Genomic DNA, 22,056 nt, shown 5'->3' with positions numbered 1-22,056 from the left:
ACTGATGTTTTTTCTTCAGCCCATTTCTGATTGGCTGTTGCTGCTGCTGCTGCTGCTGATACAAGGCTCAGGCTGTCCCCGGGGAGAAGAATTGATTGCTCACGTTCATCTCCAGGGGGGCAGCATGCAGGGAGAATCACCACGTGAGCAGAAGACGGCTTTTTTCAAGGTACCTGTACACGTGGTGATTTTTGAAGTCACCAAGTGTACACTCTTTCTCACGAGCAGCTGTACCCAGGTACAGGGGGCTTGTACCTGGGTACAGAGTAACGTGTGAATACCCCTCCAGTCTTTGCTGAAGAGTGAGGAATGAATGCAATCAACCAACAAACCACATGGTTGTCTTATAGGCACATATAATATTTAAGGTGCTCCTTCAAAGGATAAACACTGAGGTTGGGAATGAAATAATGGCCAGGTGAATCTGTTTTTAGTATCACTGGGAATGATTTATTTTTTTACTTTGGATATTTTTATAGCATCATACAATTAAAAAAAAAACAGGGTGATTTACATAAACTGTTATAGGGCATTTCTCCAATATGAAACGTACTGAAATGAAATTGTTGTAGCCATTGCAAAAAACCCCCAACAAAATGGACATCAAAGGGAGCACCCTCTTAATCGACCCATCCTTGGCAAATGATTATGAAATCTCACCCATGTTATGCTGTGATATTATTGTGTCACGCAACATGTACTATCTACTTTATTGATAGCAAACAAGGCTATATTGAAAAGCTATAGATGAAGCCCTCACAACTGATGGCGTATGAGGAAGAACATTTACTGCCTGGGTGCTAAGCCAGTACAGGTTTGATGTGACCTTGACAGACAAGCATGAAAAATGGAGGGAGGATATACCTTATGACAAGTACTTTTTGCTTTATGATCTCTGGATCAGATAAAAACATTACTGGCTTTGTTATTTATTCATTTTAGGCAATTTATAATACTGCTTATATTTAAATGAAACTATAAGCGGTGTGCAACATAAGATAAAACATCTTAAACAGCGCATACAAAATACCCTACACAATCTATAAAATACAATTAATAACTGAACAGAACATCCTCTTTACTATTAACATTTAGTATAAACACTGAATATAAAAATGAGCTCCAAAAAAATCAAGAAAAATGAATACAAGCATAGTAGACTGAACAAAATATCCCCTAGGCTTCAGGAAAAAAATACAAATAAAGTTTTAAAAAATCAACCTCATTTTAAACATGACAGATTAGAGAAAGAAAACCAACTCTTTAAATGTGTCCCTTTAAATAAGGAACTAGATCTCTAGCTGCCTGTTTCGTTGTGGGAGTAGAGGGGCTTGTATCACTTTTGAGGTTGAAACACAATTTTTGAAAGGCCCATTGTATGAGCAGTTTTCCGTTAACATATGCATTAGCTGAGTGCCCTGCACCTTCTTAATTGGCCGAAATTCAGGCAGAAGCTGCACTCAACAGTATTGCACAACTTGCAGAAATTTTGAAAACTCATATACTTTAAGGAGGACCTGCAGAAACCTGCTTACCCATTATAAATAGGAACCATCTAAAGAAGAATAACAGCTCAAGTCAGCACATTCTCTTAGCCAAGGAGTGCTGTGTGAGCTCATGGAGGAAAGTAGGTAGGTGAAGAGGGTGGGCTCCTCAAATAGGAGGGCAGCTCAATTTAAGAAAGACTATCTATGTATATGAACTGGACCAAGACATGTGTACAGTATAGGGTTGCCAGGTTCATGGCCTGAGACTGATCCTGTATCTTTGGGAGAAGAGAAAGTCAGCCATGTGCAGGTGTTCTTGCAATCCTGTAATGGGAAAAACCACAAGGTGGAATTCTCCCTTCCCTCTGCATAACTTTTAAAGATACAGAAGACCTCTTGGTTGCCTGGCAACCCTAGTACAATAATACCTCAGTTAACAAAGTAGTTGTGTTCCTGAACATTACTTCTTTTACAGAAGCTTTGGTACCCGAGGTAGGAATAACATGGAAAGAATAAGGATAGGTTTCTACACCTGTTCATAGTTGGTGGGTGCAACTTCAACAGGGGCTTTAAAGGGTGCCTACTCACCCCCCTCTGAATCGCATTGGATCCTTGTCTCCACAGCCCTGGGAGAAAGCAAGAGCTCTCTTTAATGCAAAGCAAACAAACAGGCTTGTCATTTTCACCCTAGCAAAGCAAAGGCACAGGCTGCTCAGTTTCATCTTAAAGCAAAGGCACAGACTTGAAAAGTTTACCAATAGCATAGCAAAGCAAAGCTGGTCAGTTTCACCTTAAAAAAAGCCTTCCTTCAAAGGAGCTGTTCCTGGAGGATTTGTTAACTGAGATATTACTGTGTAAAAGTTTGCCGCCAGCCTTAAGAGCAAAGAAAAGGGACAAAAGGAAAGAGTCTTGAGCTTCACAACACAGAAAATGTAAGATCATACAAACTACCTTGATGGATCAGGCCAGGGTGCAACATTCTGTTTTCAGCAGTTTCTGGATCTCCCAGACAGGATGTAAAAATCATGCTAATGACCTTCTGTCATTGCTAACAGCACATGAAAAGAAGGGCTGGAGGGTTCCTATGCTGAAATAAGGGAAAGATGGAAGCATGGAGGGCATGCAGTCTGCAAAAAAATGGGTTTGGAAGATTTTGAAAGGGCCTTGATGCATGGTGCAGATTCATTTGTTGTTTAATCAAAGGTGTAACACATTTTTAAAAACCACTCAGAAAGAAAGGTACAAGCATCTTTAACAACTGAACTTGCTCGTATTACAACAGCAGCAAATCTGTTCAGCCACGTCGACAATTCACAGCATTTGTGCCAAGAAACTGAACTGATTTTAGCAGCCCACACCATATTGTTTGTAACTCTATACGTAAGGGCCTGGAAATCCACAAAATCAGCTAATAAGTAAAAGAAGAATTCTAATAAGGATATGGACTAACGATTTCTGCCTCATTTCTAAATAATGTGGACAAAACAAAAGATAATGGGATAAGCATTCAACAGAATCAATTTCAGAGACAGAAAGTATTTATTCATATGCAATTGGTACAGCACCCTTCAAGTAGAACATAGTCAAGGAGAAATTGAACAGGTGCAATTTCACTCTTAGAGGTGGAGAAAAAACAGAAGGACAGGGGAGAAGACTGTTTAGGTCAAGCATTGACTGTCCTAAAAGTGCCATCCTATGCATGTTTACTTGAAAGCAGTGGTGGCTAGTACCCATTGGGAACGGGAAGGCAGAAAGCAGGGAAACCCACAGAAGGTGGAGCCAGAGCCAGAGCCAGTGACAGGTAGAGCCAGAATGAATGAGAAGTGGAGCCAGCTAATTCTAGTTTGTCACCATCCTCCTGAATTCTACAAGGGGCAACACTGAGACTAAGGGAGAGGAAGCTATCAGACAGTGCCACTACCTGGGCTGGTTGTAAGTAGGAACGAAGGCAGAAAGAGGCTGGCTCAGGGCAGACTGAGGCTGGTGGGGCGGTGCCCCACTTGCCCAAATGGACCAGCCTCCACGGCTTGAAAGGAAGTCCCGCTGTGTTCAGTGGGGCTTACTCCTTAGTAAGTGTGCATCAAATTACAGCCTAAATAGAACAAAGGCATAAATTGGCTGAAACAACTGGGGACAATGCACACCTACAACCAGCTTTTATAATGTTGAACAAGAAATTCACACATTAGCAACAATGGAAGAGCAAGCAGAAGATTCCAGGTTCAGTCCTTGGCATCGCCAGGTAGCAGCAAGTGACGTGAAATGCCTCTGCCTGAATCCCTAGAGCAGCAGTAGCTAATCTGTGGCCCTCTAGATGTTGCTGGACTCCTAACTGCCAACAGCCCCAGCCAGCATGACCAATGGTCAAGGATGATGGGAACTGTAGTCCAGCAATATCTAGAGGAGCAAAGGTTAGCCAGCCGTGCCACCGAGAGGTGCTGCAAGTCAGAGTCGACAATACTGGCCTATATGGACAATTAGACTAACTTTATATAAGGAAGCTTCTGATGTATGTATAACCAGTCCAAGAATTGATTTTTTAGCACAGAGAAGCTGCCTACAAGTCTCAAAATCAAAAACAGTTAACTTTGCTCTTGGAGACAAGCCAAAACATCTAGCATGCCTATCCATCACTGAAGCTCATATGTAATGTGCTCTGTGTAATGAATTATACGCCAATGTTCTTGCTTCAGTGTTAACATATTTCATTGATTAAATATATACACCATGGTAGGCTAAGCCAGACATGCAATTCTTTACTGTTACCACTAGCCTTTTTACTGATGAGATGTGACTTAAGAACATTATGCAATGTAGCCACTTGTAAGGAAAATGTTTCAAAAGGCTGACAGAGAAGCACAGCACACATCCAACTTAGCTTTTCGTGCTGCAAGCATCATACTTATTCAGATTCTGACAAATAAGATCTATCCTCCCATCCCAGCAAGGATTTTAGTATCAATGATTTCATGTTGTTATTGTCTTAAATCTGCTCTGTTAAGATTATTAACCATGTAAAAAGCATTCTGAAAACAGAAACCATACAAGTACCCTAAACTAATCTAACACTTTCAATTTATGAACTACTTTTTGAACTGAGAAAATTCAAATCACCTCCTGCCTCCCCCCCCCCAAATGATTAGGAAGATAGGAAGCTTCCTTATTCCAATTCAGACCATTGGTCTATCCAGTTCAGTATTGTCTACACTGACTGGCAGTGGCTCTCTAGGTTTTCAAGACAGAGGATATTCTCAGTCCTACCTGGAGATGCCAAGAGCTGAAACTGGGGCCTTCTGCATGCAAACTACATGCTCTACCACTGACCTATGTCCCTTCCCCCAAATTTCCTAATATTTATCCAGCAACAGGTTTCATTGCTGGCAAAATAATAACTAAAATAGGCCTAAGTGACCAAGAATTGCTGAAGGTCCAAGTTCTTCCTAGCAGACACTGAGGAAAGATTACTTTCCTGGTTATCTAAAGGAAATTGTTTCTGTAAACATGATGCAAAAACAATGTGCATGGGACTTTCCAAATCCACTATCACTTTAAATAAACAGTTGCATTTCCTATCTAGCTTGCTTATTAACAAGAAATTCCTGTCTTGGAATCTTCAGCTGTCCTGACAGATTGAGGGGTTCATATCAAAACTTATATATGGAAGGAGAAAACTAAGAAGAAAGTAGAGGTTGCAGACTTTTTTTTCTGATCCGTGCAACCACGTAGGTTTTTGGTATATAGAAATGACATCTCAAAGAAGCAGGAAATGGCACCAAAATAGCTACAATACTTTGGTTCTGGCCTGCAGGAAGGCTGCTTGGAATCAGCAGTGCCCTCCCCATCATCAGATGAGGAAGGTTGTACTGCAGGCGGACAAGGCTGCAATGAACTCCAGAGCTGCATGAAGATGCAGTGAAATCAAACAAAACTATCCATGTCCATCTTTGCGCTGAGCGATGACACCCTTCCTTTCCTTTCTATCCCATTTGCATAGCTTCCTATAGTCCACCCACAGACCATGTATTATCACTGCCTCATCGACACGAGCACAACGCAAAGGAATGTCAGTTTTCACATTATAATCAGACACACCCTTGGAGAAAGAAAAGGGAAAAAAAGCATGGACATCTGGGTCCCACTGAAGTCATTCATGGAATTCCTGCCACGTTCAGCGTGACCTGGAATTTTGCCCCAAAATTCTTTTCCTACTGCAGGTAAAGCACATCTCTCCCCATCAAGAAATCTTCCTAAGCAATGCTGCTGCTTCATTATACAACATTGCAACAACACACATCCAAGCACTGCTACAATACAAGGGAAAATCAATTCCATTGCTTTTTAAATTATTCTATCGGGGATGTGAGAGCCTCCAAGTGCAGACAAGAACTCTCTTTATCTCCTTTCTTTCTTCTTTTTTTACAGATTCAATATTGGCTGGAGGCCACTAGAGTTGTATAATAGAAGATGGCTGGAGATAATAAAGGCACTGTTTGTAGGAAGCCTTGCTCAATATATGGGGCCTTTTCAGTTTCTAGGCTGTCAAGACCCTCAGCAACTGGTTGGGTAACTTGCCCTGAACTCTTAAAATAACAAGGCCATGAAACTGTATAGTATATTAAGAGTTTTCACATTATTACAATAAAACAGTATGATCCCTTATTCCCTCCCCCCACCCCATGAAAATCTTGGGAAACAGTAGTTAGGCAATAGTTATTTTTCATACTTATATAGTTTACTGTAGAGGGGCAGTGTATGATTTACTTTGGGGAAGGAGTATAAGTTTCTGTTTCTGTGAGTGGGTGTGGTGTGGGTCTATATACATATGTATATGTACACACACACACTTGCTAAATATGTCAAAATGATTGCTGTATTTCTTTTGTGGTGGCCTATGGCTTTAAACAATGAAGTTTATTCATTCAACAATTAGGCAGGAATGCATGAAAACACTGAAGTTTCTGGACTAAAACAGGAGTCCTGGTCAGAACTGGCCCTACCATTAGGTAAACCAGGATAGCTTGCCTCAGGTGACAGATTTTATTTATTTATTTATCTAATTTGTATCCCGCCCTTCCTCCCAGCAGGAGCCCAGGGCGGCAAACAAAGCACCAAAACACTTTAAAACATCATTAAAACAGATCTTAAAATACATTAAAACAAAACAGCATTAAAAACATTTTAAAAAAACCTTTAAAAAGGGTTAAAAACATTACTAAAAAACGTATTAAACAATTCTGACACAGATGCAGACCGGGATAGGTCTCAACTTAAAAGGCTTGTTGAACGAGGAAAGTCTTCAAAAGGCGCCGAAAAGACAGCAGAGATGGCACCTGCCTAATTTTGGGGTACCAATGAAGTTCAGAAAAGCATCAGTGTGTCAAGAGCTGTCATTCAGTGAAGGTCATCATTTAGTTCATCAACAAGGGAAGCCCAATACAAACTGCGATTCTGATGGTACCTAACTCCAGCTCACTTAAATAAAATGTGTTCAGAAACACGTTTTGAATTCTGGAAGCGCTCAGTGGCAAATGTGCATTTCTTGTGCATGTAGTGGGAGTGTCAGTTTGCCTATGAAGGCAAATTATTTGTTTAATAATAGAAGTGATGGTGTTCACACTGAGACTCTCCACAATGTTGATTTTGTTAAAGTAAATTGAGGATGAAATCCCAGGAAATGCAACATCTTTAAGACCTTTTTGATACCAGCAAGAATAGGGTGGGCAGATGAGTGGGAAAATCCACAAGCTCCACTTGGGAATGGGTACGAAAACGTTTGGAGATTGCAGAAATCAACAAATTGATTGACCTGATACATGGAAGGAATGGATGTTATTATCATGTGAAGTTTGCTAAAAGATGGACGTATTTTATCACTTGTTGGAATCTGAACACTGAATCTGTAAGACTTAAAAGGAACTTCTTTTTGTAAAAAATTGTCTCCTTTTTATCTATCTATATATAAAAAGGTAAGCTCTCATGCCATCGCACCTTCATGATATCACAGTGTGACATGGGAACAAAGCAAGCTGGCCAGCTACACAGTGTCCGCAGCCACAGCCTGGGCAACATGTCAGGCAAGAGGCCAGGCAGGAGGCCAGCAGCAGAGGCAGCAGGAGTAGCTTGGAGGTTGGGCAGGACCTTTGGTGCCCCATGGGGGGGAGGGGAAGGAGGACACTTCGACGACCCATGGGGGGGAAGGCGGGAGCTTTGACGACCCATGGGGGGGAAGGCAGGAGCTTCGACAACCTATGGGGGAGGAAGGCGGGAGCTTTGACGACCCATGGGAGGAAGGCGGGCACTTCGAAAACCCATGGGGGGGAAGGAGGGAGATTTGGTGGCCCATGGCAGGGGCAAGGAGGGAGCTTTGCAATGGTAGGTAGAGTTGGCGAGTGAAGCAAGCAGGGGCAGAGTCCCTAGTTGTAAAATATTTTTTTGAAAAGTACATCTGCTAGTGTTCCCTGGAATATTGACCAGTTTAAGTCAATAATGTATATACGTGTGCCTCAGTTCCCCATGCATAAAATGGAAACAATACTGACTTCCACCACATGGCTATCCTAAGAGCGAACACTATAAAGACTATACAGAGTTCCAAAATAAATAAATAAGAACATAAGAAGAGCCTGCTGGATCAGGCCAGTGGCCCATCTAGTCCAGCATCCTGTTTTCACAGTGGCCAACCAGGTGCCTGGGGGAAGCCCGCAAGCAGGACCCGAGTGCAGGAACACTCTCCCCTCCTGAGGCTTCCGGCAACTGGTTTTCAGAAGCATGCTGCCTCTGACTAGGGTGGCACAGCACAGCCATCATGGCTAGTAGCCATTGATGGCCCTGTCCTCCATGAATTTGTCTAATCTTCTTTTAAAGCCATCCAAGCTGGTGGCCATTACTGCATCTTGTGGGAGCAAATTCCATAGTTTAACTATGCGCTGAGTAAAGAAGTACTTCCTTTTGTCTGTCCTGAATCTTCCAACATTCAGCTTCTTTGAATGTCCACGAGTTCTAGTATTATGAGAGGGGGAGAAGAACTTTTCTCTATCCACTTTCTCAATACCATCCATAATTTTATACACTTCTATCATGTCTCCTCTGACCCGCCTTTTCTCTAAACTAAAAAGCCCCAAATGCTGCAACCTTTCCTCGTAAGGGAGTCGCTCCATCCCCTTGATCATTCTGGTTGCCCTCTTCTGAACCTTTTCCAACTCTATAATATCCTTTTTGAGATGAGGTGACCGGAACTGTACACAGTATTCCAAATGCGGCCGCACCATAGATTTATACAACGGCATGATGATATCGGCTGTTTTATTTTCAATACCTTTCCTAATTATCCCTAGCATGGAATTTGCTTTTTTCACAGCTGCCGCACACTGGGTCGGCATTTTCATCGTGCTGTCCACTACAACCCCGAGGTCTCTCTCCTGGTCGGTCACCGCCAGTTCAGACCCCATGAGCGTATATGTGAATTTCATTTTTTTTGCTCCAATATGCATAATTTTACACTTGTTTATATTGAATTGCATTTGCCATTTTTCCGCCCATTCACTCAGTTTGGAGAGGTCTTTTTGGAGCTCTTCGCAATCCCTTTTTGTTTTAACAACCCTGAACAATTTAGTATCGTCAGCAAACTTGGCCACTTCACTTAATTTTATTAATCTTTTTACCCCCACTGAGGAACTATTTTCTGCCACAGACAACAAAATGTCTGGCATCAGCTCTGAATCAGAACAGATTCTAGACAGAAACATACCAATTTACATTATTTTGAATTATCAGTGGGATTCTATGCTATATGTTCTGGTTAGCATTCTTATCCAAGATGAGGCCTCAGGATAGAACATGCTTAAAGAGTAAACTATTCATGCACTTTACAGGTCAACATTACTAGAGAGTAGTTATTGTTCCAGATTGACACTACTCTGGTATTTACAAAAGAAGAAGTTCCTAAATCTCTACCCTGTTTTGTGATTCTAATTTGTAGAAGACTCTGATCTTTAAAACACGACAGCATTACTTTAGGGGGCAAAACACACTAAATGTAACAAATTCAGGTGTGATGGTAATGCTTCACATGGGGTCCTCAAATGAGATGAAACACTACTTATTAAGTCAGATAGTTCTCATCAATGAAGGGAAATTCCACTCATTATCATGACCACATGGCAAAGCCACAGACTAAAAAAAAAACCCACTTGGCAAAACACAACATACAAAACATCTGACTGAAAACTTCATAACATGCATATGCATTAACAGAAATGCTGACCATGTTTTCCACATTCCCGCATTTTGGCTGTACTGTCAAATCAACATCACAGTCTATAGAGGACAGAGGCTCTTGTGCCTTCCTGGCTTACACTTTCTGGAGAGGCAAAGAATTTCTGTCTTGGTGCTCCCTGTCATTCCTAACAACAGGAAAGAATCCACCTCAACAACCAGACACCATGCCCAAATTTACAAAACTCGGAGGCTCAAATTTTGAGGCTTATTATAGAAATACTGTACTAGACCCTAAAAAGGACAGTTGCATTTTTAAAAACTAAAGTGTTTTTTTTAAAAAAAAATCTAACCAGGAAAAATTATTTACCAAGAAATGGATGATTCAATCTCTCCTGTTCCAAATTATGTTTAGTCTGGTATAAACCAAATAAATGAGTCTGCAATACCTATGGCTAAACTTTTCAGATTTCAAACGGTCTTAATAGCTACAGCTTTCTATGCATAAGGAAACAACAACAAATGATCTTCTCTCCAGTATTACTTGCTGTGCAATCTGGGCCCATCATATTAAAAAAAACAACCTAATAGATATCAGACAGCTGTGTACGTAAGAAGTAAAAAGGACAGCAGAACTGTTATTGTCTGGGGAGGGGGACAAAGAGCAAATCACCATACAACAGCAGATTAACTCCACAGCAAAGTCTCATTTCAAGCCCTATACATTTCCAAATGCAAGGAAGAAAGCAAGATTTTCCATTCTCATTATCTCCCCACAAATTTAGGCAACTCAGGATATGAGCAGTCTCTTATCAATTCATATGTGAGTGTCTAAAAATCCAGACATGATGAGGGCCAGAGACTGGAACCAAGTTGTACTCCTGTGCCCTCAAGAACAAAGTTTTGGCTCTAATTCAGATTGATCATGTGCTTTAAAGCTTTTCTGAGATTAGGTATTATGAGAGTTAAAACTGCCTAAGGAAAATGTTTTAATCTTCCCACAATGGAACAATAATCCAGAAATTGAGGAAATCTTTGCAACAGTTCTAGATATAAACAGCACAATCCAAAGCATGTGTACTCAGAAATAAATCCTATTAGGGGTCAGAGCAATCCTAACTATAGGAAGCCAGTGTAACTTAGGTGGGCGTAATATACACCAGGGATAGCTACTACTATTCCAAGCTCCATTCAGAAGCTTCTGAGCCGGCAGGACAGTGGGACCTGGTTTTGAGGACTGGACCCTAGGTTACATGACTGAGATGAACAGGTTTCAGACTAGGTGTAAGTCTTTCCTTGTCCTGTTTCCCCCCCCCCCCCAATGCCCCTTACACTGCCTTAACTTCCACTGGGTTGTTCTGCCGGCTGAGCCAAGGTAAAAAGAGTTGTGCCAACATATCTCCGGCTCAGCCAGGGTGAGAGAGTTATGCCAGCAGAAACAGCCCAAGATTCCCAACTCATTCATCCTGGCGGATCCTGGGTTTGGATGGAACTGTAAGTGTATTTAGGATTGAAGCCTAAGGCTGAAATGCTTAAGAAGCCAAACACAGAAGTATGTAGATGAAATGCTTAGAAAGCCAAATGTAAAGAAGTAGGTAGATGATGCATCATCTTTATCTTTAATAAAGAAATCAAATGCAGATGGAGAACTATATCAATCAAAGAGAAGAAAAGAAGAGATACTAGTATGTAATACACTAGTTACGAATGCAAAGTACTGTGAAATTGTAAACGTTCACAAAGGAAGATTTATTGCTCAAGTGCACACAGAAAGTCCTGGAGGCAGGGAACTTCCAAATGCTAATAAGCCACAGATAAAACAGACAGGGAACTTATGGGGCCAATCCGTGGTGAGTAAACATACTTAGGGAGCAATCCTAACTATGAGAACCCAGTGTAATTTATCCTGGTGCAAAACCTCGTTCAAGAGCGAAGCTACAGCCGGCTGAGCCAGCCCAAGCCTGGCAGAAGAAAAAGAAGCCTTTCAAATAACATTTGACTTGCACCACCCTTTTTGCCGGTGTAAGTTCTGCCGGGTTGCCAGGTCACATGACTGAGCTGAACACAGTTAGGATCCAACTTAAGTCCCACCACCACCTCCTGGCCCTACCCCCACCATGCCCCTTTGTGGGGGCTTTCTCTGACATCAGCTGAGCCAGGAAGCAGCCGGCTGAGCTGGAGACCCACCAGATCCTAACTCTTGAGTTTGGACTGCTCCCTTAGTAATGCTTTTCGAGATGGTTATCATGTGGTAAACAGTTACAAATTTGATGGCTGTGTACTACTTCCAGTGTCAGGGACAGTATGCTTCTGAATAACAGTTGCTGAGAACCAAAAGCGGGGAGAGTTCTGTTGCACTCGGGTCCTGTTTCTGGGCTTCCCATAGGCATCTGGTTGGCCATTGTGAGAACAGGATGCTGGACTAGATAGGACTTCAGCCTGATCCAGCAGGGCTCTTTTTATGTTCTTACATTGCTCTGGACAGTCAGTATGACCATCCAGTTGGTATCTTGCCTTGGAATCCCTGTTTTACACGCCAAGAAATCAACCCTATAAACTCCAGTAACGGATCAACCTGAGACTAGTTTATAATATATACTGAACTGAATCACCCCAGATTCTATTTGGAATATTGTCTTCTTTCCTTCTCTCTGCAAGCCAGACCTAACATTCTGTTGAAGGACTTGAAAAAACATTTTTCTTACAAAGCTTGAGTTTGCAACAAGAATCTAACTGACCACTATTTTGGATAACACATAGCTCTGTTGAAGTAATTTGGCTTAACTCATGTTTGAATGGTGCATGAGCCACTGTTTTTGGTTAATTGCTCTGTGGAGCACTATAATCTAGATGAAGATGGCAAAATAGGGGCAGTTGTGGTGGTGATGGAGTAAAGTGCATATATGTAGAGAACCTTGCTTTAGAATGCAACTAATTTATATATATCTTATACCATCTTTTGGCACAACTGTGTGCATTTACTTACAACAGAATTGATCTTTAGATCCCTCCATTGCATTTATGAGCCTTGTTTTCCTTTCAATAACTAACCTTCTTAGCAGGGCTAGCACCAGGGGGCAGCCAGGTCGGGCCCTGGCTGAGGGCCCCCGCGGCCCAGAGGGGCCCCTCCTTAGGGTGGGAGGGTAGCGGTCCCATTCTGCGATCCACAGCAGCATCGGCTCCCGACCCTGCTGCGGATCACGGAGAGGGAGCTTCCAAGCACCTCCCCCGCAATACAGTCAATGCGGGCCACGCATACCACGCCTACCTCTATCACCCCTGTAAATGATGTGTGTGCTGCACATGCAAGCCTGCCATCAACCAAGATGGCAGTGGATGCTTCTTTAAGGGGCTGATATTCTCACTGCCATCTTGGTTGATGGCAGGCATGCGCACATCATTTACAGGAGCGATAGATGTAGGTTTATTAGTCCCACACAGCCTGTATGGAGAGGTTCCACTCTGGCACCACGGGCCCACAGCAGCCTGGTGCCCAAGGGCCCAGGCATGCCCGGCACCAGCCCTGCTTCATAGTTTAAGTGTTTAAATATCAATCTACCTAGCCGTGCTGTTTTTCAACAGAAGTCTTACCTATAAGGGTCCGTAGGGTCCTGGGCATCACAGACGTCAGCGTGACCGTGGCATACGCACCGTCCTCCAATGCTGATATCTTTGATGCTGTAGTAATACTAGAAGATCACAGAATGATTTGTCTTTAGCACTTTGCAGTCCCCTTTACAAGTGAAGCATAGCACAAACACTCAACTAAGTCAAGAGAAATATCTCAAACTGTGATAGGCCTATCTGACTCATCCCCTACAAGATTATTCTTGAAAGATAAGCCAGCCAAGGAAAAATCCCCTAAAGGCAGAACATAATGGCATCTGCACCTCTGTCACGCCTCGTAATTGCCAAAACTGGCTATTATACAGGGTGTGGAAGGAGGCCAGAGGATTATAATGACATGGCAACAGGAGTCATAACACCACTATCACAATGCAGCTTTGGAATGACATCACAGAAATGTCATGGGCGGAGTACTGAGTACCAGACAAGCAAGAGGCATTATCAGAGTTGAAGGACTCATTCTTGCCGGACAAAAACACTCAGGTGTGAAACAGGGCCAGTGAAGTGTGTGGCCTGGGGAAAAGTACCAAGGGCCAGACAGAAAGGCCTAGAGGGGTGGCATACAGCCCCCAGGCCTCAGATTCTCCAGCCCTACCTAACAGAAATGGAAAGCCCATGACATTATCCCAGGCAAGGCCTAGCAACCTTTCATAGAGTATGCAAAGTTTGCTCTCCATTTTCTCTGTTCTCAGAATAGTCTGACCACCATTGGTCTGAACAATATAAATAAATTCATTTTAATTTTTGCTGTAAGTATCTATGCTTGAATAAAAACACACAGGGCTTGAAAGTTTCCAGATTCCCTAAACAAATATGCAATTACCTAGTTGACCTCCCTCATTTCTGTGGGATGACAACACCCACCCAACAGGTTTATTTGTATAAATAATACTTTGGGGCATTCACTCTTTCACCAGGCAGACTGAATTGCATGCTTCAAGCCTCTTCACTGCAGTTTTTGCTGGTTATTTCACCTGCTAGTTATTTCAAAGCTCGTGAACAAGCAGGCTGGGCTATCCCACACCAAACCCATGCCGGACTTTGCCAGGGAGTTGTGTGTAGCAATCAGCAGGTGCCTCAAGTGTTGTTGGGTTTGTTTGTTGGTGACAAACGTTTTCCCCCTCACCCTCTCTGAGCAGATTCGTTACTCTAGATCTCTACATGCAACTCTGCAGAATGGTGCTGTTAGTAGAATAGAACAAGGATCTCAAGGTCCAAAACGTCCCTCCACAGACTGGGTAGCTGGCCATACATAAAAGGCGCTGTGGGTAGGAATATTCCCTAATACATAGGAAATATTCCCATCACACAAAGGTAGAAAAGGCTGGGGATGTTCATTTGACCTAGAAACTTTTTATAATATAAGCAATTATTACAATCCTAATGTAGTCTCAGAATAGGCTTAAACTCATCATAGAAACATGCTACTGGACATATTTATATCCCAGATAGCCATCCCACAGCAGAACTTTAAAATCCTTTCGATGATTTTTATGTGCTCTTTTTATCTGCTGTCTTTTCATTTTTCCCTGTGTTGATCTCTCTCCCCACCCTGTGAGTTATATGCATTTTAGTGCTTTTACTGATTGTTGTTAGCAGAGAAAATCATGTCCAAAGGGAGGATATACATCCTATTGTATACGATGCAGCCATTTACACGTGTGTAGTACTGTTACACATGACAACCCACATGCACATCCAAATAGGAAATTGGTAACACATGAGGTGAGATTTAAATCCAGGTCACACAGGAACAAAGCCTCTAGGCCACTCAGGCTATCAATGTGCAAATTTTACCTTTAATCTTGGCATAGATTTTTGAATATAATAATACTTATAATTTATTTATGTATTTCAGAAAAGAACATTAATAATTCTAATTTGATAACATCGGCAAGTTGTTTCCCGCTTGTCCTGACCTGGAACTAAGTCATCCGTGGTTTTCTGCCTTGTACACAGCACAAGGTAATGTTCCAAGACTAAAGATGCAAAAAGTCAATTAAATCTCCCAAACATTTCCAAAAGCTACAGCTTCCACACCAGTAATTAGACTGATAAACGAGCCCAGAAGCATCTCACCCTCCTGGTCACAGTAGGGTCACGCAAGGCCTTTCCCATCAGATGCCCAAGTAGGGTGTTGGTCCGCAGGAAGCGTAATCGAATGTTGGTGGCTTTGGTGAAATTCCTCAACAGGGGAGAATAAGAGAAGTTCATGGCTCCCGGACGCCCATTCACCAAAGAGACCACAATCTGCAGAAGGGGGAAGAGTGAAAGAGAGAAGAAGGTGGGTGAAAAATCTGTATTTCTCAGCAGTGGATCAATTCAGTTCTCCCCTATCTATTTAAATTTCAATCTTCTTCTATGCTCAGTGCAAGGAACAGTATTTTCTCATCTTATTCCTCCACACAATTAACCTGAAAGCATAATCACAATTGCTCCCATTTGTAGATAGGGAACTGAGGATTAAAGATGATGGCTCACTCCAAGGCATGCATTGGATTCATGGTCCGGAAGCTGCAGCTGGTGCAAAATGCCACACTGTGATTGCTCACTGGGACAGGATATTGCCCACATGTTACCCTGTGGCTGAAAAATTTGCACTGGCTACCCATTAGCTACCAGGCTAAGTTCAAGGTTCTGGTTTTGATGTACAAAGCCCTATACAGCTTGGGACCAGGATACCTGAAAGATTGTCTTACCCCTTTCATACCCAGTCGATCACTGTGCTCTGCAGGTGAGGGCCTCCTGCAGATACCATCTTATCACAAGGTCCTTTCTGCACAACATAAGAACCAAACCTTTAGTGTGGCACCTATCCTTTGGAATTCCCTCCCTTTAAATATTAGACAGGCACCATCTCTGTTATCTTTTCAGCACCTACTGAAGACCTTCCTCTTTCAACAAGCATTTTAAGTAAAGACCTTATCCCAGTCTGCATCTGTGTTGGAATTGCTTTTTAAGGTGTATTTAAAGATTGTTTTTTTAAAAAAGATGTTTTTAAGATCTTTTGTTTAAAAAAATCTTAAAACATCTTTAAGCGCAGGAATCCAACTTAAAGCATCCCCAACAGGTGGCTATCTAGCTGCCTCCTGAACGCCTCCAGTGTTGGAGTGCCCACCACCTCCCTAGGTCAATGGTTCCATTGTCGTACCACTCTAACAGGAAGTTTTTCCTGATGTTCAGCCAAAATATGGCTTCCTACAACTTGAGCCCATTGTTCCGTGTCCTGCACTCTGGGATGATTGAAAAGAGATCCTGGCCCTCTTCTGTGTGACAATCTTATCTTCTCTCAGTCTTCTCTTCTCAAGGCTAAACATGCCCAGTCTCCTGATCTTCCTTGTTGCCCTCCTCTGAATCTGTTCCAGTTTGTCTGCATCCTTCTTAAAGTGTGGTGTCCAGAACTGGACGCAGTACTCAAGATGAGGCCTAATGCCAGTGTCAAATAGAGGGGAACTAGTACTTCACGCAATTTGGAAACTTTACTTCTGTTAATGCAGCCTAAAATAGCATTTGCCTTTTTTGCAGCCACGTTGCACTGTTGGCTCATTTTCGACTTGTGATCAATAACAGTTCCAAGATTCTTCTTGCATGTTGTATTGCTGAGCCAAGTATCCCTCATCTTATAACTGTGCACTTGGGGTTTTTTTCCCTAGGTGTAGAACTTTGCACTTATCCCTGTTAAATTTCATTCTATTGTTTTCAGCCCAATGCTCCAGCCTATCAAGTTCCCTTTGAATTCTGTTTTCCCGGGTATTAGCTATCTCTCCCAATTTTATATCATCTGCAAATCTGATAAGCATTCCCTGCACTTCCTCATCCAAGTCTATAATGTAAGCAGCTGTCCTGACCCAATCAATTTTCTCTTTATTATTTCACTGTGTTAAAAATTGCAAACAAACATTTAAAAGAGTAGAAATTATTTCCTTTGGTAAAAATTAAACCAAAAGAATTCTGCATTTCCATGAGTTCCCCAACTTTGCTTTCCCACCCACAAAGCTCCCCTACCCCCACCCCCATCCTGCTTAAATAGAGCACTTTGCTTTGTGGACATGCATATCTGTGGCTGAATAAATCCTTTACACCTCACTGCAACCCTTTACCAATCACAGCAGAGTTCATGGCCTGGAACACAGCATCTGCACAGCTGGAAGAGTTCCGCCAGCATGATTTAAGATTACGGCAGAATTTAGCAACAGGATATGCCAGAGTTTCCCAGGCACAACATCCCATAGCCTATTATCATCTTTGGATAACTCAAGAAAAAATTAAAAGATAGAGTTCACTGGGCTGAATAGAGCAAGAGTTCACTTATCTCTTAAGAGAAAGGAGTATCACTAAAGGATATCTTCTGTTTCCATGATGCTTCTGAACAAGAATAGAAATGGATATATGGTACAGAATTTGGAATCTAATCTAATCTAATTTAAGAATCTAGTCTTTTGTTTCTTAAAATAATTTCTACCTCTTGTAGCCACAGCAGTGATGGCTGGTGGCTCCATGTCAGTGGGGCAGTGGAATTCACTCCGGGTTTTAGTTTGAACTTTCAAGGAGCTGTCTAAGTTGCTGAAGTTTGGACTAAAACCCAGAGAGGATTCCACTGTGCCACTGCAAAAGAGCCACCAGCGACCACCTCTGTGGTCACAGAATAGTTTGGAAAGGAACAGCAAAAGCTTGAAGAAGGCTTAGAGATCAAAGCCTGGACAGAATTTCCAATGGTTTGTAGAACCTACTGCAATTTTCTATAGAGTTCTTTATTGGTTGTCTAGCCCCAAACTCTATGCGCTTCCCTCACTAGCCTCTCTTCTCTCCTCACCCTCCATTACCAACTTCTTTTCCATTTTTATTCATTTAACCTCACAACAACCCTTCCATACAAGTCATTTTATTTCCACTGTTTAATTCCAGTATTATAGACAGGCTTGCCCAAGGTTATGCAGTGTTAAAACTCAATACTCCATCTGCAACCTCACACTGCACTCTATGAAAACCTGGATGTATCCTTCATACCCCTGTGTTAATTAAGCACATCATAATGCAAACATGTGTCATGTAGATAGATCGTTTTAAATACAGAACTTGAACTTCCTTGATGCCAGTGATGTGGGTTTTCTCGAAAATTTTCCTGTGCAGATTAGGTTAATTTGTGTCGGACAATGGATGCCAGTTGTAAATATGATGTTAGGCAAGCATATCAGTTTCAAAGTTTGTTGGCTTTCTTTAGGAAGTGCAAATAAAATAAACATGCTAAATCAGATCACGCTGTAGGGCATCAGAAACTATTTAAAATTCATTGTTACTAATGAAGATATACAACTATTTTTCTTCTGGAAAAAGAAGAAAGCATGGGAACTGCACAGCCAGAAAAAAAAAAGAGAGAAGAATTTACCTCCCCATTCTCCAAGGGCACAATGCGGGAGTATTCAGTGGTGCAGATGGCATCATCATCTTTGGTTATCCGTTCCACAGTCTTCGGGCCAAATTTCTCTATGCAATCTCTCTTGGAAGCTATTGAGCACAAAAGTCAAGAGGTGAAAAATTTGAAAGTGTGGGTTTTGCCCAAGATTAATCGTCATCATCATCATCATGTGCATTTATATAGAACTTCGAAATATTCAAAGTGGTTCCCCTACATTATCAGTGTAATCTTCACAACATCCCTATAAAGTAGGTCAGTACTGTTCCTAATATTGCAGATGGGCTGGGGCTTGCCCGAGGCCACCTAATGAGTTCGTGGCAGAGGAAAGATTCAAAGGAACTTCCTGATCTCTAGCTCAGTCACAACATCATCAACTCTCTAGTATGAATCCCAGAAATGAGGTTAGGATACACAAACGCATAGAATGGAGATGGAGCACTTGGGACTTATGGTAACCAGATATTTTTAACACAACGTTTTTCAGGGAACATCAAACAAAATGCAATGGTGGCTGCAACACAGCATGCAGATGGTCCCCAGTGTGTCCAAGTAAGGCTGGGAGCAACTCCTGCCTGAAACAGCTTCCTATGTTCCTATGTACTTGCAAAATAGCCATTAGTTGGAACTCTGAACAGTGTCAGAAAACCACAGTGCTGATGCAAAGGAACCTGGACCTTCCTTATCCCTGCAACTTGAATTTGAACATAGGCCAAACACAGAAGAGTTGGAAACCATACTATCCCAGACACAGGTCTCAACCCATTCCTTAGGAACCAGTCCAGAAGCAGCTGCAGAAGGAACTTAACTTTGATTCCTGCCAAGGATGGCTAAGCTATGGCTACGCTAAGGGCAAGCAAATCCCACCTACTCATCTCCAAATCTCAAAACTGAGGTTACATCCACACCAGGCATTTATTCCACTTTAAACAGTCATGGCCTTCCCCCAAAGAATCCTGAGAGTGTTATTAGGAGACCCCTATTCCCCTGACAGAGCTCCAGTGGCCAGAGTGGCTTAACAGTCAGCCCCCTTCCCCTTGTCACCACCCTCTGAGCCTCCCTCAGATTGGGGATGTGCAGAAGGGCCTGAGAAGAAGATCTAAGGGTCCGGATAGGTTCGTATCAGGATTAACCCTGGAAAGGAAACTTCCACTGGAAGGGGTGATTTTTCTTAGGACTCTGATGGGTCACGGCCCCATACCTGCTCCTCTCCTCCCGGCCGGGGCAGTTATTTGATTTTAAGTGCACGTTAATTGCCTAAACACTAGTAACATCCCAGCTAGTTAGCACCATAACTTTAGCTAAAGCCCAAGAGGTGTAAGCCATGCTTCTAAAGCAGGAATATTTTGAAACTTAAAATTCAATCCTAAACAGAATGTGTGGCCGTGGCAAATGAGAATTATCTTCAACAATCAACAAACGATGATTTTGAGAGGTACAGTAGGGCCCCGCTTATACAGCGGGTTAGGGACCAGGCCCCCGCCGTAAAGCGGAAATCGCCATAAAGCGGAACCCATTGACTATAATGGGTCGCGTCACGTGAAAATGCAGCAAAATCGGCTTTAAAACGGGGAATTTCCCCTAATTGAAAGCCGCTGCATCAGCAGAACGCCGGAAAACAGAACGCCGTAAAGCGGGGCCCTACTGTATTAATGTTTGGAGAACGGAACGGCCAGGGGAAGCAACAATAGAACCAGCCGCCAGCCATCACTGACTCCACACTATGCCAAATTCCTTTCTCCCACCTGCGCGTTATGCTGGTTAAGTGTTCAGATATATGTGGCACCTAACAGGACAGCACTGTTCCATAATCAACAGGAGAGATGGAGGGTGCAGCGTGCAATGTCAGGTTCCGCTACTTTCAATAAAAGGGGGCTTCCCCTTTGAAATACAGACTTCTATCATGCTACGAGTAAGGTCTGATCACTTTCAAAGGAGGCCACCCTAGAAAGAACTGCCTTGGTAGTGGAGAAATATACAGAAGCAGAAGGTGGGCTGGGGGAAGGAGGAGCCTTGGGATCTTCCATACTGGCAGGAACAGCCAGCAATCTGAGGATGGGAGAGGAGGGCAGACAGCAGCTTCTATTTTGGAAGCTAGAAAGAAGAGGATGGAGAATATTAGGCAGTGATGTGTGTTCATCTATCAGGTCCACAGTGGAATTCGTGGCTGATGGGCCTGCAGAGCCTTATCCTTGAGAAACTAGCGAAAGAAAAAGCTCTCTTATGGAAGGTAGCTCTTCTTTCAGAACACACAGCAAACCTTTCACATCATCACAATATGTGAATTGATTTAAATCATCCCAATTAAATTGCTAAGGAAAAAAAGGCCAATTTAAAACGATTGCCTTTAATCTGCTTTCGCATATGAAATTCATTTACTTCCCGAACAAAAACACATGCTAACTGGCTGCTACAACATCTAAAACATACAGGCTTGCATCTAAACTGAGACTTTGTACATCCTAGCAGCATAGTACAGAAGTTTTGGGTACACAAACCACATGCATTTTGCACTGTAGAACTCTACCTACTTAGAGACAAGTTTTCTGTTTGGCTCTCTCTGTATACATGCAAGGATTCCAAGAACATCACTTGAAGGCTACGGCTGCCATCCTATGCACATTTACCAGGAAGAAAGTCCCAATGAACAAATAGAGGAACATAGAAAACTGCCTGTCTTATACTGATGGATCATTGGTCCATCTGTCTCAGTACTGTTTACACTGACTGGCAACAGCTTTCCAAAATTTCAGTATTTGCCCATGTGATAGACAGTAGAGTAGCTGTTTGGTTAGAAAAGTTATACATGGAGGCAAATATAGTCTGCTTCTGTGTTGGAATTGCTTTTTAATATGTTTTTAAAACTTTTTTAAAAAACCAATGTTTTTAACCTTTTTTAAAAAAAGTCCTGAAAGCTTTTAAAAAAATGTTTTTAAAGATTTTTTTTAATGTATTTTAAAGTCTGTTTCTATGGTGTTTAAAGTGTTTTTAGTGCTTTTGTTGGCTGCCCTGGGCTCCTGCTGGGAGGAAGGGCAGGATATAAATCAAATAATAAATAAATAATAAAATAAATAAATAGAGAAGGGCCTATGTGGCATCTTAATGACTACTCCCCAGCCATCATCATCAGGGGATTAGGATTGTGCCCTTATCATAACTGAATTTGGTGGTGGTTGGTTTTTAATAAAAACTACAAAATCTGATTTAATTTTTTAAAAAATGTTTATACATCTTCTACCCTATACAGAAAAGTCACAAGGAGTGCCTTGTAATGGGTTTCAGCTGCCAGGACTGTGAATAACATGCTTAACTGGT

At 42.2% G+C, this 22,056-nt stretch overlaps 1 protein-coding gene across 2 annotated transcripts in view; it reads right to left on the bottom strand.

The window, feature by feature from the left end:
- The window catches only part of LAMA5 (laminin subunit alpha 5), a 255,687-nt gene that overhangs the window by 120,015 nt on the left and 113,616 nt on the right, over window positions 1-22,056 (bottom strand). For both annotated transcript variants that reach the window (XM_061631076.1, XM_061631077.1), the window contains exons 4-6: window positions 18,715-18,833; window positions 15,408-15,578; window positions 13,293-13,390 (exon numbers count right to left, since the gene is read on the bottom strand). In XM_061631076.1, coding sequence (XP_061487060.1) covers window positions 13,293-13,390; window positions 15,408-15,578; window positions 18,715-18,833 — 388 coding nt within the window. The remainder of the gene's footprint in view (window positions 1-13,292; window positions 13,391-15,407; window positions 15,579-18,714; window positions 18,834-22,056) is intronic.

The sequence above is a fragment of the Rhineura floridana genome, chromosome 6 (assembly GCF_030035675.1).
Source record: "Rhineura floridana isolate rRhiFlo1 chromosome 6, rRhiFlo1.hap2, whole genome shotgun sequence".
Taxonomy (NCBI): domain Eukaryota; kingdom Metazoa; phylum Chordata; class Lepidosauria; order Squamata; family Rhineuridae; genus Rhineura; species Rhineura floridana.
The sequence above is the reverse complement of the archived record's forward strand: the minus strand, read 5'-3'. Positions and strand labels throughout refer to the sequence as shown.